Source organism: Struthio camelus, chromosome 7 (assembly GCF_040807025.1).
Source record: "Struthio camelus isolate bStrCam1 chromosome 7, bStrCam1.hap1, whole genome shotgun sequence".
In the NCBI taxonomy this organism is placed as follows: Eukaryota; Metazoa; Chordata; class Aves; order Struthioniformes; family Struthionidae; genus Struthio; species Struthio camelus.
This window is the reverse complement of record NC_090948.1, coordinates 32,769,554-32,786,143: the sequence shown is the minus strand read 5'-3', so window position 1 is coordinate 32,786,143 and position 16,590 is coordinate 32,769,554. Positions and strand designations below refer to the sequence as shown.

Genomic DNA, 16,590 nt, shown 5'->3' with positions numbered 1-16,590 from the left:
CCAAGGAAAGCGCTGCCTGCCCACCCACCTCCACCTCGCTGTCCAGCCAGGCAACACCCACAAACATACAGTCCTATGCCAAAAGGTGCACAGAGGGTGCGCTGCACAAAGCCTCAATTAACTTGACAACGCTCTTATCCTAGGATTTTTTTTATTAAAAAAAAAAAACATGCTTACTAATTATACAGCAGTCCCTTTGAAAAACAGGAGAGGCTACTGACAAAATTTCTGCAGAGCAGAGATGTCAGTAATGCTCAGACATTGGGGCCAGGATTGACCCCAATTTGATTGGGGCCAAATTTTTAGTTGTAGAAAATGTCACTTTCTTCAGAGTTTGCACTCCAGGAGAGTGGCACCAAGCAGAACAACAGCAAGCTCAGATAGAGGCTCTCGCTCACCTTTCCCCTTACGAAAGGCAAGCATCTGCGCTTGTGCTCGTCACAAAGTGCATCATTTTGGATTGTGATCACTCCTTAAGTCAGAGCTGTCTTAATTGAGAAGACAAACCTCAATTCTTCACTTAAGCATCATTCCTTTACCCCTGAAATCCTAAGCCTGTTCTTTTTGGAGACTTCTGCTAAAAAGCATCACAGAGTATATTCCTGCTCATATCACCTCATCCACCACCACACACTAGCACTACTGCTTTTTCAGATGCTATTTGGCTTGTTGGTCTCTTAAAAGGTACTAAACCTACTTGTTGCTCTTACTTTCCATCAATATCTCCCTGAAGCAGTTCTACACCTGTTTCAAATAATCCCAGACCCCCCTCCTTGGTTCACACAGCCAATTGGAGAGCTTTGTCCTCAAAATTCAGAAAAAAAGTACTTTCCCTACATTTTAATGATCTGCACAGATATGAGAGCTTTATTGCAAGACAGTTCCCAACAGATACAGGATTTGAGGACAAGCGCATTGCTGTGTTCAGTTAAAGCAACAGTACACGGAATTTGATTGAGCATTATGAAATTGCTTAAAGAGATAAAAACCCTTTAAACAGTCTACTTACTTACACTTACATGATCCAGAAATGTCTTCCTCCAAAGCACTACACAGATGCCTTCAGCCGTAAAAGTGCCGGAAGTTAGACTGTACTATGGACACAAAGGAGTTGACAAGGTTCTTCACAATCACACTGTTCCTTCCCTATGACTCAAGATTCTAAAAATACTGCAGCATACTACAGGCAAAAAAAAAAAAAAAAAAAAGCAACATTGCTTGTGGTCAGTAGCCAAACAAACTGCACCTATTGGACCACTTCAACCAAGCGTAGATCAGCATCTTTGTCTGAGAAAGATTTCATAAAGACAGTGAAACTGGAAGTCATCTCTGTGGATTCTTTGGAGACATACACATCAGCACTCTCGCAAAGGAAGTAGCGGCCAACAACGTATTCACAGTGCTCTTAACCAAGTTATTTGTGCAGAGTTATTAAAATACTTGCACTAACACAGAAGTGAGCAGTAAACTTGTGAGGCTAGAATTTTATTGTTCCATAAGTCAATACATGAGCATAGCATATTTAACAGAAAATGAAAGTTTGAGTTGTTGACATCTGCTCAAAGCTTCCTTGTGCCCAAGAACTCACCTCTTATTCCAACACATACCAATGGAGTTTGGCAGGTATGCCTTTGTTAACGTCAAATCAACAACACTGATAGGGAGCGTTTTAGATTGAGCTAAACATACCGATTTGCAGAAGAGTTAAAAACAGAGGAAGAAAGTGTACAGAAGTACGGTAGATTTATGATACTTGGGTTTACAACAGGGCATCCTCAACCGCCTCTTTCAGTGCCAATTGTACAAGCTTTTAAGAGCACTGGAAGTTCTTCCAAAAGTCTGTGCTTCACCTGCAATACTGAAGTTTAGTCGCTGGAAAAAAGACATACCTCTAACACTATTCAATGATTTACAACTCTAGCACCAGAAGAGCCTGGTTGCTATTACACCCAGTTAACATGAAGACTCAGGTTTAGTTTCCAGTGTCTTAATGTGTGCTTCAGAAAGAGACTGAAGTCTTCAAACAAGACAGGCGCTGCAAAGCTTCCTCTTCATGTCCCCTTTCTACTTTTGGTCACCTCATTCACTCAGGCCAACGTACTCCTAACAACTGCTTACACATTTCTGAAGTTTCTGCCTAGATAACAGAAGGCATTGACCGCAGTCAGCGCTGTATCCAATTTGTTCAGTTCTTCATGTGTCACTAGAGGATCATTTTACAAAATCTTAACTGAAAGCTGTTTTCTCTCAACAGCACTTCCTGAAGTAGCTTGTATCCCTATTGGCATAAGGGATACCACTTTAGAGATTACTTCCTTTTACTAGGTAGTTACAGTAAAAAGGAAAGCAACAAAAGCTGCTGCCAAGCCCATTAAAAAGCTGACCAACTATTTTACTCAATATATTAAAAATAATTTACTTTCCCCAAATAAGGTACAATTAGAAGCAATTCACACTATTTTAAACACAGAACTGGAAAGGGTTTGCATTAAGTTTGAATCACATTGCACTGAAACAAGAGTAATTTGCTGAAATGCTTTACACTTCTGACTCCTGCAGCAAAACTGCTTGTACCCATGAGTTTTTATTTCGTATATGCACTAGGCAGATAACCTAGAAGTTTGATCTATCAGACAGTTGCAGAGAGGAGCCTTGGTTTACTTTCTCCTGGCACTTCCACCAGTGGCAAGCATGGTGGCCACCCGAATGAAGATGTTTAGGGTATCTGTGTAGATGCGCAGGCACCTAGGAAACAGGAAATCAAAGTTAATCTAGTGGAACAGAAGTAGTATTTGGTGTCTCACACCATGATACTTCATTTTCAAAAGCCTTCCTTAAGGGCCTGTAACAAAGATCAACTATGCTGTGTCCTCTGCACTTGGCGTGTACAAAACCTAGACCTTGTTTTAACCAGAAACCTGCCAGCAATTTAGTTACTTGCTAAAGCCTTGATAGACATCATACCGTTCTCAAATAGTAGCCCTTGTTATACCCCTGTGAGGTTACAGTCAGCTTTTATGCTGCATTTCTATCTGCTCACCTCCAGGTATTTTTAAAGATTAGTAGTATTATTCTACTTTAAAGATCAGAAACCAAAAGAAGCAAGCAATGCACCTAAGATCAGAAAGACAACACCTACAGCAAGGAAGCTACTTGCTAAATCTGACTTGTACTTACTGAGGGTCAATTAATCCTTCTTTCTATATCTACTATGCTGATCTATACCTATTATGAGGAACCTTTTTTATTTAGTGACAAAGACTAACAAATACAGAGTAACTACAAAAGAATTAACATGGCTTGCCTGAGCTGATATTGACAGGTGTTTTCACGGAATAGCTATAAAAACTCTTCCTTCTGAGCAGGAAAAGGCTTTCTAAAAAAGTTACGTTGTTGAAGGCACATGACGTTTAATCTTGTTTCTCTAGCTTCAGGGAGATGCTTTCAGTTTTAACCCCAGTAGCTATTTTCACATTGTATTTCAAAACTCCATTATTTTTCAAATTTTACAGCAATATACTTTTGGACAGTAAACAAAGGAACTCTTTTTTTTTTTGGAAAGTATACTTCCATACTACTTGAAACAAATCCTTATGTAGACGTTGCAACCAGCTTTGTGCTGATGCAGAACACTTACGCATTGATTGGATCATATCTAGTTACTCCATAATACGGAAGAGTCTCTGCACGCTTGATAACATGTTGCGTATCATACAGCAGGAACATGCCAAAGAGTATCAATCCACCATAAACAGCTACTGAATACAAGCCAGCACCAAAAGCAGACGTAGGAGGCAAGAACATGGATCCTAAAAACACATGTACAAAAGCGTTAAATGAAAGCTACTGTAAACGTCTCTGCTACTCCACATAAGGTCAAACTTCAGTTACTGTAGTAAGTATTTTTCAAGGAGTACTCAAAAATTCTCATCAACCTGTAGGGCTGCTTTCATATACCAGCGTACAACAGCTGGAGATGATGCATATACAAGTCGATGCAGTAATTTTAAGCACATTAGGGAACCGTGTACTTTTCTTCATATGGAAGTAGTTCTGCCCCGTGACTTTTATACAATATGTCCACAAACACAGAAGGGAGAAGAATGAGCGGATCAGAAGCTAAGCTCATGCTTACTACCTTCTCTAGTCACTGACAGTAGCCAAAAATAGAAGCAACCACTATCAGCCATTTGTCAAATTAACACTTACCATAACTGTAATTTTATATTTTTAACTGCACAGTTTGTTTCTAAGACAAAGTTTAACGGAACATCTTCTGCTTTGCTGCTACTTAAAGCAAATCTTAACTGAAGAGACCAGTCTGCAGTTCCAAATGAGGAGCACCTTAACCGCTCAAACTTATCATCTACTTTGACAGTATCAAAACAGTATTTTACCAATTGAAGAGGCAAGAACAAAGCCTAAGCCTATTCCAAGTGGTCCTCCCATATTCAGGAATTTTTCGCTTGGGGCACACATGGCCACAGTTGAGAGCCCTCCAACAATTCCAGCTGTATACCAGGCAGCCCTGATCAGCAGGGGACCACCCAAGAAGGCTAGAGGAGCCACCACTGCACCCATCACACCTGGTCAAAGGAAAAACAAAACAAAATCCATTAGGAATAGTTTCACTGAAGACTCCACCTGCCAAAACTATGTTTTTTCAGCCAGATAGCATAGCTCAAACTATACCACTTACATGATAAAAATACTATCGTGTATGACCGTATCTATCCAAAAGGCAAGGCGGCATGACAGGCTGGCCATCTTAAAATGAGTGAGCTACTTTCATCTAGCTTTAGGGAATATGCCAGGGAGGTGGTCTGTGGAAGAAAGCTTTAGTACCAGCCCGCATATTGATCTATTCAAAACACAGCTGGTGAAAACTTCGCATAGACTCATCAGCTACATAAGAGCCATAGGAACACTCAAAGCTGTAAAGCAGGACAGATTTCTGCTACAAGGAACAGCTGACCAAGGAAGCCAGACTTTTCCCTGGAGTCCTGTATGAAGCTTCCATCTGTTCCATTAATATCAGTTTAAGATATGTTAGTAACAACCACTGAAGTAAATTTAATTTCCTCTTAGTTGATAAAAATCTTGAGCTCCAAAGAGACAAATATGACTTCCGGGCCTTTGACTTCCGGACATTTGTCTTTCCTGAACCATAAATTGTTTCTGGTAAAGCAATTTTGAAAGACATGAAAGCCACTGTAACCTGAAATAGCTATTACCTTCAGTGAGAAACTCATCTGTAACTCTGCCTGACATACCCAACAGGAGTATGCCTCTAAGAAATTTAGGTTTAAATACCAAAATCCCATGTTTTCAAAAATCCTTCTATCCAGTACACAGGAGAGATCCACCACAAGACCAAAAATGAATGCTCTTTCATATCTTATAGGAAATAGAGTTTCCTGTTGAAAAAAATCCAGTCCTTCTCCTTAAAAGGAGGCTCTAGGAAACAAGTCTCCTTTCCCAGGAAAGCTGTTAGGAATAAAACCAATTCACAATATTTTGGGGGGAGTGGGCGGGGGGACGAAGACAACACTTCACACAACAGCAAAAATAGCTGCTAGGTCATCTTAGCATAAGGTTGTTTCAGTACCTTCCTCACTGCTTTACTAAGCCTAGCAGCCTACTGGAAAGATCCCACAAACAATCTGAAGGTAGGCCAGAAAAATATATTTTTTACAGTAAGTGCAGAACTACTGTTAGGTATTAGTGGTAATGGTATGCTTTTGTGGAAGAACTTGATCCAAGCAGTACTTGACTTTTTTCACACTGCAGCAGACAGTCCTTGTCATCGAGAACATCAACATTCGAACAATTTCATTCTACAAAAGAGGTGACATGGTAGGTGTATACAAGTGCTTATAAAAGCTATGGTCCCATAAAACAGTAAACGGAAACAATTAAGAAGCTATTTAGTTCTACCTAGCAGGGCATATTTGTATCTCAAGTTTAGCCTGAGCATGGATTTTTACAAGATTACGAAGTATTGGAGTTGTGTGAAGAACACTTAAGAAAGCTCACTGACATTCACAAGTTCTCACAGGTCCCTCTGAAAACTGTAACTCTCCTAAAACTTTACTTTAAAGGTCAAAGTTTTGTTAAAGTAAGTGAACCTGATCACACTGAAACAAAGACCTCTACACTGAAAAGTAAAATTGCATACCTGAATGCATCATCCAGGCAAGATGTTTAGTTGCCGGACTATCTTCATAGGATATAGACCTGACCAACATTCCAGCACCAATCATAGCTGCAAAAGTTGCACCTATTGCCTGTAAAAACACAGCATTACATAGCTCAGTTTGGCATTAGGACACACGGTCTGTCTCCGTTCTCCCCTAAAATCTGTTCTAACCTGTGGTCTAGAAATTAACAGTGTAATTCTGAAAGAGCAGCACACTCTTGCTTGCAGCAACTTCTGTTTTACTCTTACTCAGTCTTTCAGAAATCCGAGTTCAGTGATAACCTACAGCAAGTCTCCTACCTGAGCAAGATAGGAGGGAAAGGTATGGTTCCTCCCTCTACTCATCCTCATAAAGGTAGCTGAAATGTAATAATATGTACATTTCTCCTCCCAACCCCAAGCCAATATTCAGTTCAGATGCTTTTGCTGCCACTCATTTTAAGGCTCATTGCCTCCCCTTAGCGCTGCTTCTGAACGGAACCTTCCAGCAGCTCACAAACCAGTCAGGAAGGTCCAACCTCTAGTTAATCACCAAGGACGCATTATTAAATTAATCTCTGCAGAGATTGATGCAGGCATTGAATTATCACTATGCCACTACACTTACCACACATGCACTCAGCAGGCACATCTTATAAGGAGTTTGCCTTTGCGATTATGACTACCAGTATCATTTTGGCCTTGGCCAACAAAAGACAGCTTTCAGAGAGGTGGACAGAAGGGCACAGGCAGAAGAAATGCCTAAGAACATGCACGTGTTTTGAAAATGGTGAAAGTAGTACCATTGGGCTCTGATGGTTACTTAACAGGTTCTCACTTGCACGTAGCTAGTCAAGATAGCAGCACAGAATTGGAGTGAATAGCTTTTCAAAGACAAGCTATCAACGGAAACGTACAAGGTGCCAATCAGCAATGTAATTAGATACCATACAGAAGTCAAAAAATACTGTCTTTAGTACGTTAGCACTTCTGTCTTGGAAAGTAATGGTTCTTAAAATCCAAACAAGCAAGACGCAAAGCCAAAATATTTGCAGTTTTGCTACTCAAAGCTACCAAACCATTTAAGACAGAAGATTGATATTGCTCATGCCACTTTACATCTAAGGCACCTACATATACTTGGATAAGCTTTGGGCCCTACTTAGTATTTGCAAATATGAAATCATAAATCACTGTCTACAGAGCCAACAGATTTGAAAGATGTGTACTGCTCTTAAGATCACAGGTCTTTTAAAAAGTAACTCCACATGCTAAAAGCAACTTCTACTTCTCTCTGAGGAATCCCACAATACCTACATCTATATTCTCTTTGAATCTGTGAGTAGTCATTATTTCACAAGTTCAATACTTACACAAGGTGGTGATGTAGTTCAAAAAACCTCAATGTATTCTTCTATAAACCTTTCAGCACATTTCCTACTGAGGGCAGCACATGAATAATACTTGATAAAGCCAGCTGGCAGAGTGCGTTCTAGTTTTATGGAGTTTAAGCTTTCAACAATTCTGCTGAAGCTGTGTAATAGAACCACTATGACTGTCACCACCAACCTTGACTGATGTATGCCCATGAAACCCAGCTCCCCCTGCTTTTATCACTGCAGTTTCACATCATTATTTGTGACTACTAAGGCTTTAACGATGCCTGCTGAAGAAGAATTGGGAACATCACCTCCAGGGCCCGGGGGTACCTTGCTCAGCTGAATTCTTCCAAGCCTCTGGACTACTGAGTTCAGTACCTCAAGTTTTGCCTCACCTTTCACAGAGATGTTTATATTTTGCATTTTCGATACCAACTGTCACACTTGGGGTCAGCCCTTCGGTAAATATCTTTAGATTTAACACGAACTTACCAGCCAAGAGCCTCTTGTCATAAGGCTCATGAGTGCCGGAGATCTGCTCACTGCCACAGCAGACAGTGCTGTCAAGCCAATGCTTCCCGCAAAATACATGTAAGTAGAGCGAATTCTGTCTTTCACATACTGTGGCCAAATGCTGAAAAATAAGCAGTAATGCACAGTTGTGCAGTTATCGGTACCAGAACAAAGACTAACCAAAGACATGATCAAAGCTATTAAGTACATTATTAGATATAGATATCAGGGAGGTTTCATAATAATGGCATGGTTTATCAACTTCTGCTGTGAGTTTATCTTTGGGTGGGGGGGAGAAGAGACAGTCCAAACTTTCACTTTTTAGTCTTTCCCACCACAAACTGGTATACTATAATCAATTCTTTGGAAATATTGCCAATTACAAATAACACTAGTTACAGATCACTCTGTGGAGAAAGCATACATGGGAAACAAAATGAATGTTTTAACTACCAAAAATAACAACGGTGCATATATAAACCAGTTTAAAGGAAGTCTATAGAATGTGTAGCAACCATTAAAGAACCTGCTGAGCAGCTCACAAAACGCTGAGTCATACTACACTTGTTTATCTGGTATCACAAGATATGCATGTCATTTTGAGAGCTCTCTAACAACAGCAACAAAAACAGATGTGAGAGTGTCTCCGCTATGATACAATCACACTATGGACAGGAAGCTCCTTCAGCTACCACCAAGAATAAACACACTGTACACATTTTCTACCATTTTACTCTTTTGACCCATTACTTGAAAGCTTGTGGAAGAATTCAAAAAATTATTAACAGCAGTTTGTAGATGAATGACTTCACACAGCTACAAGTAGCAAGCATTACATATGAATATTGGTAGTCACTTCCAACTATAAGTGGGGAGAAAGTAAACCCAAGCATCTCCAGCACTCATTTGTGCCCAAGCCCCAGCTTATCACCACCTAAAGTTTAAATGACTATAGTTTTTTCTTGTTTTCTGTTAGCCAAGAAGCAACTCATTCAAGTACAACAGAAATTCATTATGAGCTAACATAAGCAATGTGTTCAAAGGAAATTCTCCTCAACCATCCTTACAGAATATTGTAAGGAAGTTTAATGACCAAAGTCTCACAGGAATGCCAGGCAAAGCATTCTTAACCAGTGTGTTTACAGAAGACTGAGTACCCATCCTAAATTATTCTGCATGTCCAGAAGTGCGGGCTCTTTGTTCAGAGATTGGGGGGGGGGGGGGGGGGGGGGGGGGGAGAAGCTATATGTATACTGGAGGAAACTAAACAGAGAAGGCAGATATAAGCGTGGGAGAGTGTCATTTCATGTAGTCTTTACTTAAAAGAAATCATCTTACTTACACAGCTTTTTCAATAGCTCCAATCTCACTGGACATGCCCATTCCATAGTAACATAGAGCTCCCAGGCCAACAGCAGCCCCCCCAGCAACAACTAATCTTCCCAGGCGATCAGCTGTACAAAAAAAAAATTCATGCTCTCATGAACGGTTCTTCCTGTAATTAAAAGCATTTTTTGAATATTAATTTAGTTATAGCTGTGATAACTGATCCAAGGTAGGCTTCTCAAAGCTTCACTTCAGTAGTTATTCAAGCCATCATGTTACCAGTTCTAAAAAAAAAAAAAAAAAAAAAACCAACAAAAAAAAACCAACACCACACATACCCCCCCTGGATTTGAAACAGCCTAGATAGCTTGCCAACACAATATAGCTTCACAAAACAGAATAAGGAACAGGAGACCAGCCAGTCACAAAGTTTATTGACCGTCATCACAGTAGACAAGCATCCCAACATAACGCTAGTCAATAAGTTCTCCAGTAGAAAAACTGGACCTCTGTCCCTTTTGCTCTCATTTATCCGCCCTTAATGTTTGCTCCCTCAAGAGCTCTTTGGTAACAAAGAGATCCAAATCAGTTCAAAAAAATGATTTCCAAAGCCCACAGGGAACAATGCATGTTCCCTATCAGCTTCTACTGTTTGATTCTGATGCCTGTGAACCACAGGCATCAGATTATGGCTACCATTAAAAACGCCATCCGATGTTGGTATAACTGAAGTAAGAGTTGCGACAAAACACTTTCAGCTGTATAATTCTTAAGACTATAGTTTTTCTCATGTGCTAGAGAGAATTTTCATCTAGTGAATTTAAATAAATGCTATTTATTGATTCAACTCTATTGCAGAAGATTTGCAAATTTATTTTGCAGAACACTACTCTTTAAACAATCCCTTTGTGAAACACCGAAAGAAAATCGTTCTCAACAAAAGCTCAAAGCAGAGACAACAGGAAACTTCTCTATAACACGCGGTATTTGCAGCTGTCAACATCACAAGAAAAGACAAGCAGACAAACTGAATCCAGACATTTGAGATGTCACTAGCAAACCGTAACATCAAACGGTTGTTTTTCAGTCTATTTAATGGTTTGAATGAAAAGGTTTCCCTCAAAGAATTTCAAACACATGCAGTACTTAAAGTAGAGCTACTCTACCTTTAAGTGCAGTTTCTGCAGATGGCTCGAATGCTGCTTCTTTGATTTCTTGGCCAATTTTTCCACGCCTTATGCCCGTTCTTACTCTCGTTGCGTAACACTAAGGATCAGAGGTAACATTAGAAAGATTCAATGAAACAAAAGAGAAAGCATTTCTTACTAATAAGCTATATTTACAAACAACAAACCACTTTTGAGGAAAAGCAATTTATTCTCAACACACTGAAATACTGCCGTTCACTTGCTGCACTTAAAGTCACTGGTCTCTTACTCATCTGCCCACATCTCCTAAGACATGAAACAACCGTGCTAAAGGAAAACAGTTTAAGATGAAAGTTTAAGAGCTTTTGTCAGTAAGCAAGGAGTTGTTCTATGTATTTACACATTCTGAAAGTACAGAACCAATACTGTGAATTTCCAAAGTGTTTAGTTCAGCTAAAAACCACAATCAAATGTTTGCTTTTCTTCTACTCTATCCCAACAGTACTAAACAAGGCCTTAAGTTTTCATGTTGTCTTTTTATGAGACAAAAACTACATGCCCTTGCCCTCTCTACTGAGAAGTAGACATGAACTCCAATTTACAGTTATATTTATAGGCACTATATTTGAGAGCAAAACTTGAGTGAAGGCCTACGAGATGAAGACTTAAGGCTGACACGCTCCAAACAATTACAACATGCTGCTCTATCAAACTCTTAGTAAGCTGCAAGAGCAACCAAGAACAACTTCATATTTAAGTTCAGAAATAGCTTTTTAAGTTGAGAAGTTTCTGAAATCATTATGCAGGCACCTAACCAATGGAAGGCTAACTGCAAGCTGCAAGCTTATGTTTTAATACTAAAAACGGAAATCTACAAACATTGTTACAATCAGCAATTATGATAAAATCCAGGGTGTCTAGCAATGTACTTCAGCTTTGTTGTTTTTCTATCTAACAACATCTAGTTCTAACACTAAAATTACACAGCATTCCTCTCAAATTAAAAAAAAACAACTGTAAGCTTAGCATGCTTTAAAAAGTATATGTAAGACAACGCATATATAAGATAGAGACAGAAAGGAGGAGAGAATTTGCTGAAGACATTTTCCATAAGTTAATGACAAAAGAGCAATGCCTCCACAGCGCAACAGTCCACTAACAAGACTAACTTTGAAGGAAATCTTTGAACGAAGTTGAGAGTTATCTGTGCAGACAGCAAACGCGAAGTATCTTCTCTCACTGAAGAATAAAGAGGCAGCGTTTCTTAGGATTAACAGTTAACTTTCAACACCACAGACGAGGCCTGAAATGGTCTGCCAGAGTTTAGAAATGACTCTAACCTGGGCTAGAGCTCTAAACACATATTGAGACCAAGTCTCTAAAGATAAATAAGGTTTGTACTTTAATTCAATACTTAAGATTTTTTACTCAGAAACAGGAAACGAGGGGAGACAGGGGATCAGACAAGAATTCCTACCCATCTTACCTTATCTAGTGAGGCTTGTCCACTGCTAATTACCTCCTTTAAGTTATTTTTCTAAGAATATTAACAGGGCAACAGAAAACATTACTTGAATTGCTCTTAAAACCCCTCTTTTGTAATTAAGTAAATAACACACTTCCTTCACTTAGAGCACAAAGGCCATAAACAAGTGGAAGGCTCATGATCATTCACAACAGAGATTACCTGCAAAGTGATTCTTTTGGGGAAAAAAAAAAAGCCATTTGACCCTTTAATACATGAGCAATAAGAAACATTAGAAAAATTACCTCACCTGGCTAGGCTGCCACAGCCTGTATGCTTTTATATTGGTGTTCCTCAAAGCTGGCGAAGCCTGAATAATGGCAGGGCGGACAGCCTGGCATGGTAACGTCCTCAGGCATACTAGCCTTGCAGCCAGCATGGTTGCTTAAACGGTTAAGACACAATATTCCTGCAAGTGCACAAGGAAAACATACTTTACTATTTGGTTACTCGGTTTTCAGACAAAACGTTACACCTAGTCCTCATGCTTGACTAGGCTGCCCTACATAATAGAAACAGTACTAATACTGAAGTATTGTAACTTAAGAACACTCTAGCTCTTTTAATATACAATTTCACTCTGTTCTATCTATATTTGTCTCCCAGTTCAGTCAGAGACTTATCTCCCACATCAAGGTTCTTCCTTTAAAAAACAGAAGGACAATACAACTTCTCATACATATGGGTTACATCAAGACCCGTTATGCGCTCATAAAGGGCATCCAGTTACAGGCTCGAGTTACTTTGGCAACTAATTCCATTTTGAGAAACAACACTGCATCAACTTTCTGCCCTCCAAAGAGCAAGAAGTGTTCCAAATTTACACAGCCATCAGCTAACTATACAGTCAAATGAGCCCACAGCATAATATACGTGGCAGACAGTTTCAGAAAAAAAGTTTTTAAATCCTATCTTTGAAGGATTAGCCAGTATTATGGACAGTGCATTTAGTCAAGGTCACAAACCTGAGCGGATTCCCTAGGACAGGCAAAGATCAGCCTGAATATACTATAGGTGCTATTAAAATTGCCAACTCTCCTCTATAAACACTGCATATGTCACTTGTAAAAGAAACAAAATCCTCCTAGTTTCACATACTTTATATCTACATATAATCTCTTTTTCCAAAAGACACCCCAACTATCAGTATACTTATTCTAACAACCGTTTATAATTTATATAGTGTCAGATATAATTTAAGAGTACAATGAACAAAGATAACTTCGAACATGAATGAAAAGCGAGGACCCACAGCATTAGACACTGCAGATCAACTGCAGAGAAGTGAAAAATGAAACAAAATAGTTTTGCCACTACAAAAAGCCACGCTTCTTTGAAGCTTAGTTACGAAATCCTATTTATGCAAGACAAGTATTTTCAGAGACACATCCTAGTTGTTCTACTAAACCCCAACACCACACTCAGGAAATACTTTTCAGAACTTAGTGACTGCTCTTGTGATTTTTTGTTTTTTAGAAGCTAATTTTTCCAAACGTTACATTAACAGGAAAAATGGGTAACTGCACAAGATTAAAAACATAAAACACTATCAACATTTCAGCATTCCTACTGGGAAATGCAGCAGCAAGAAAAATACTGTGAAGTTACTGCCGCACCATACCATAAGGAAACCAGTTCTACTCCAGGGAGACCTACCAGAACTGTACCTTGAGGGAACAAGGTCAACCCTATTCACTATGTCAGCCAAAATGCCTGCGTACATTCCTCCCCCCCTCCTCTGCAGCCACCTTCCAATTCATACCTCTGTTATCTCTAAAATTACTACAGCAAACCACAACGAGTTAGGCCTCACTATCGCTGCCGTGCACAAAACACTCCCAGACGGCCTTCACAAAGGCAGACACGGCAGCAAGAGGCACGCGAGGGGCAAAACCTCGGCCCCTGAAGCGGCCTTTATTTCCCTTGATTTCCCCAGGTCACACTCTGCCCTGCTCGACCGCCCGTGCCGCGCGGCCCAGCCGAGGCGACGGCGGCGCACAGCAGGCCAGGCCAGGCCCGGCCCGGCCCCCTCCGCCGAAGCAGCCGCGGCCCTCAACAAGCGTTCCCCCGCCCGCCCCGCGGAGACAGCCCGGCACCGATGAAGAGCCGCCGGCCGGCCGGCCGGCCGCCCCCCTCCCCGCACCGCCGCGCACCCGCCGCTCAGCCCCACCGAACCAGCTCCGCCGCCGATCCCCCAGGCCGGAACGATGCCTCGGTAGCGGAAGTCACGTGTGGCGCCTGCCGGAACCTCCGGTGACTGGCTCGCTGGTCCCACGTGACCCTCGAGCACGCAAGCGCCATTGGCTCGAGGCGGCCGGGCGAAGCGTCACCCGCAGCCGTCAGGGAAGGCGCAGGAACCATCTTTAATACGGCCAGAGAAACTTCTGGAAGTCATCTTCGATAGGGCTCTGCAGTATTTGCGGTCTGGTTTCTGGTCGCGCAAACAACAACTGAGGCCCTGTGCTCTGCGAGCCTGACTCGGAGGGCTTTCAGCGGCGCTTGCCGCCCTGAGCGAGGAGGCAGAGGCCAGCCGCCGCTATCTCGACAGACGGCAGCGCTCGCTAGCCGCCATTTTACGCGCGGCGGCTGAGCGCCGGCGCCGCCATTTTGAGTGGGGGCAGGGAGGCGCTGGGGGCGGGCTGGGGGCCTACCCGGGCGCGCCACGCCGGCGAGGCAGGCGCGGGCGGGTCTGCTCCTGGGTCCTGGTTTGCTTCCCCTCGTGGGCTACGTTCAGCCCCTGCCGTGCGTGTCCGGAGGATGCTCAGCACGCGTGTCTCGCCCTCTTCACCGCACCGGTACGGAGCGGGGTCCCGTGCGTTGTGCGCGCTCCGGTTTGTAAAGGAGTTGCTGCCTTTTTCCAGCAGGTGGCATGCGCTCTGTGAAAATAAATGAGAGCAAAGCTTTAAAAGTTAACTTTACCTTCGAGGAGTGTCATAATCCGAGTTGTTCTGTGCGCTTTTGCCCTCCATTTTGTCAGCGAGCAGCTCGGTGTGCTGACGCGGGCGTTAAAATGGCAGGGAGCGGAGGCTGCCCGACTGCTGCGGCGTGCCAAGGAGGGCCGAGGGGACCCGAGCCGCTGCTGGTGCCCGCGGTGCTCCCCTGGGGCTCGGCCTGCCCGCGGCTGCTCTCCCCTTGCCGCTGGCTGCGTGTGAGCTAACGCCCTGCTCTTCTCAGGGCGTCAGAAAGCTCAAGACCTTTCCATTTGCTTCCCTTTACACCTGAGTGATTTACTCAGAGCTGGGAGGTATTTCGTCCTTTTTAACCCTTTCTTCTTGGGGTTATACCTGTTGGCGTGGAGGTATTACCTGCTTTGGGGTGGGAGCGCCCGGGGTGCAGATGCCAGATAAGTACAAAATACGGTGCTGTACGCGCAGCTCAGAGGGAGGTGTGACTCCAGCAGGACCAACCCTAGCCCTCACCCTGCCCGGGCCGGGCCTCGCGCAGGGCTCCCAGCCCTGCCAGAGCCTCACCGTTCCCCGGGGAGAAACCTTTCGCCACCATTGATTTTCTGCCGGCAGCTTCTTTCCCGCCTCGCTCCAGCTGGGGCTCTGGGCTTCTTTTCTGTTATTAACATTAACCCTAAGCTGAGCCGTAGACAAGGCACAGCAGCGTTTCTCTAGACTGTTGACTTCCTCAGGGGGTTTCTTCTTTGCAGCCCTCATTTTCCTGCGGCAGCTCTTTTCCAGCCCTGCTCCAACTGTAGCTCTGGCTTTTTCTTTCCACCAGCCCTAACGCTAAGCCCAAGCCCAGGCCAAGCCAAAGGCCAGGGACACTGCTCAGTCCGGAGACTCAGTGTTGCTTGTGAGCAGAACTCTTTTCACAGCTCTCTTTCTCCTTGGTCGGCTCTTCTCCAGCCCTGTTCCAGCTGCGCTTCTGGCTTTCAGTGCGGACCCTAACCCTAGTCTGAGCCACGAGCCAGGGACTGACTGTTCAGAAACGCAGTAGTCTTCAGAGGAGAATTGTTTTGGCAGCCCTAAGTTTGCTTTGGCAGCCCTTTTCCAGCCCCGCTCCAGCTACAGCTCTGTAGCTTCTTTCAGCCTTAACGCTACATATGGGCATGGTTCTTCAGAGCCAAGTGAAACAGACTGAGAGCGCCTTGAGGCCAAGATCAAAGGCAAATATAACAGAAAAGGTGTGGAAAAAAGAATGAAGTACAGAAATAGAGAAAACCTGTTAAGGATCATGAAATTAGCCTCCCTATACCTTGGAGTTTCCTTTTATAAACTAAGAAATAGACTATACTGACCTGCTAGTTTGCAAAATGAAAGTCAGATAAGAGAGATCAGATGTGGAAGAGGTCTAGAAATGCAATAGCACATGCAATCTTGAAGAAGAATTTGAATGAAGAGACTGAAGCAGAAGAATGTACTATATCAGGGAGGAAATTCCATAAGAGGGGGCCAAATCCAATGGGATTCAAGGTCTGAGCCTTATTTTCTCTGAAGCTTATTTACTTTCCTTTGTAGTAAATGAAAATCCAGGGCTTTGAAGTCTGTAGCCCCTAGGTCTTCTACAATTGCA

General features: G+C 42.5%; 1 protein-coding gene across 3 annotated transcripts; it reads right to left on the bottom strand.

The window, feature by feature from the left end:
- Nucleotides 1-1,469: 1,469 nt before the first annotated feature.
- On the bottom strand, nucleotides 1,470-15,172 carry GHITM (growth hormone inducible transmembrane protein). 3 transcript variants are annotated; one of them, XM_068950623.1, is made up of 9 exons: nucleotides 14,240-15,172; nucleotides 12,320-12,478; nucleotides 10,563-10,662; nucleotides 9,413-9,524; nucleotides 8,050-8,191; nucleotides 6,179-6,287; nucleotides 4,398-4,586; nucleotides 3,638-3,809; nucleotides 1,470-2,745 (listed from the first exon to the last, which is right to left on the bottom strand). In XM_068950623.1, exons 2-9 carry the CDS (start codon nucleotides 12,446-12,448, stop codon nucleotides 2,658-2,660), a joined length of 1,041 nt encoding a protein of 346 aa, XP_068806724.1. In that variant the 5' UTR covers nucleotides 12,449-12,478; nucleotides 14,240-15,172; the 3' UTR covers nucleotides 1,470-2,657. The 3 variants fall into 3 exon arrangements, with proteins under 3 accessions (XP_068806724.1, XP_068806726.1, XP_068806725.1); XM_068950625.1 differs by having other exon boundaries at nucleotides 14,245-14,902; XM_068950624.1 differs by having other exon boundaries at nucleotides 14,223-14,328.
- Nucleotides 15,173-16,590: the final 1,418 nt, after the last annotated feature.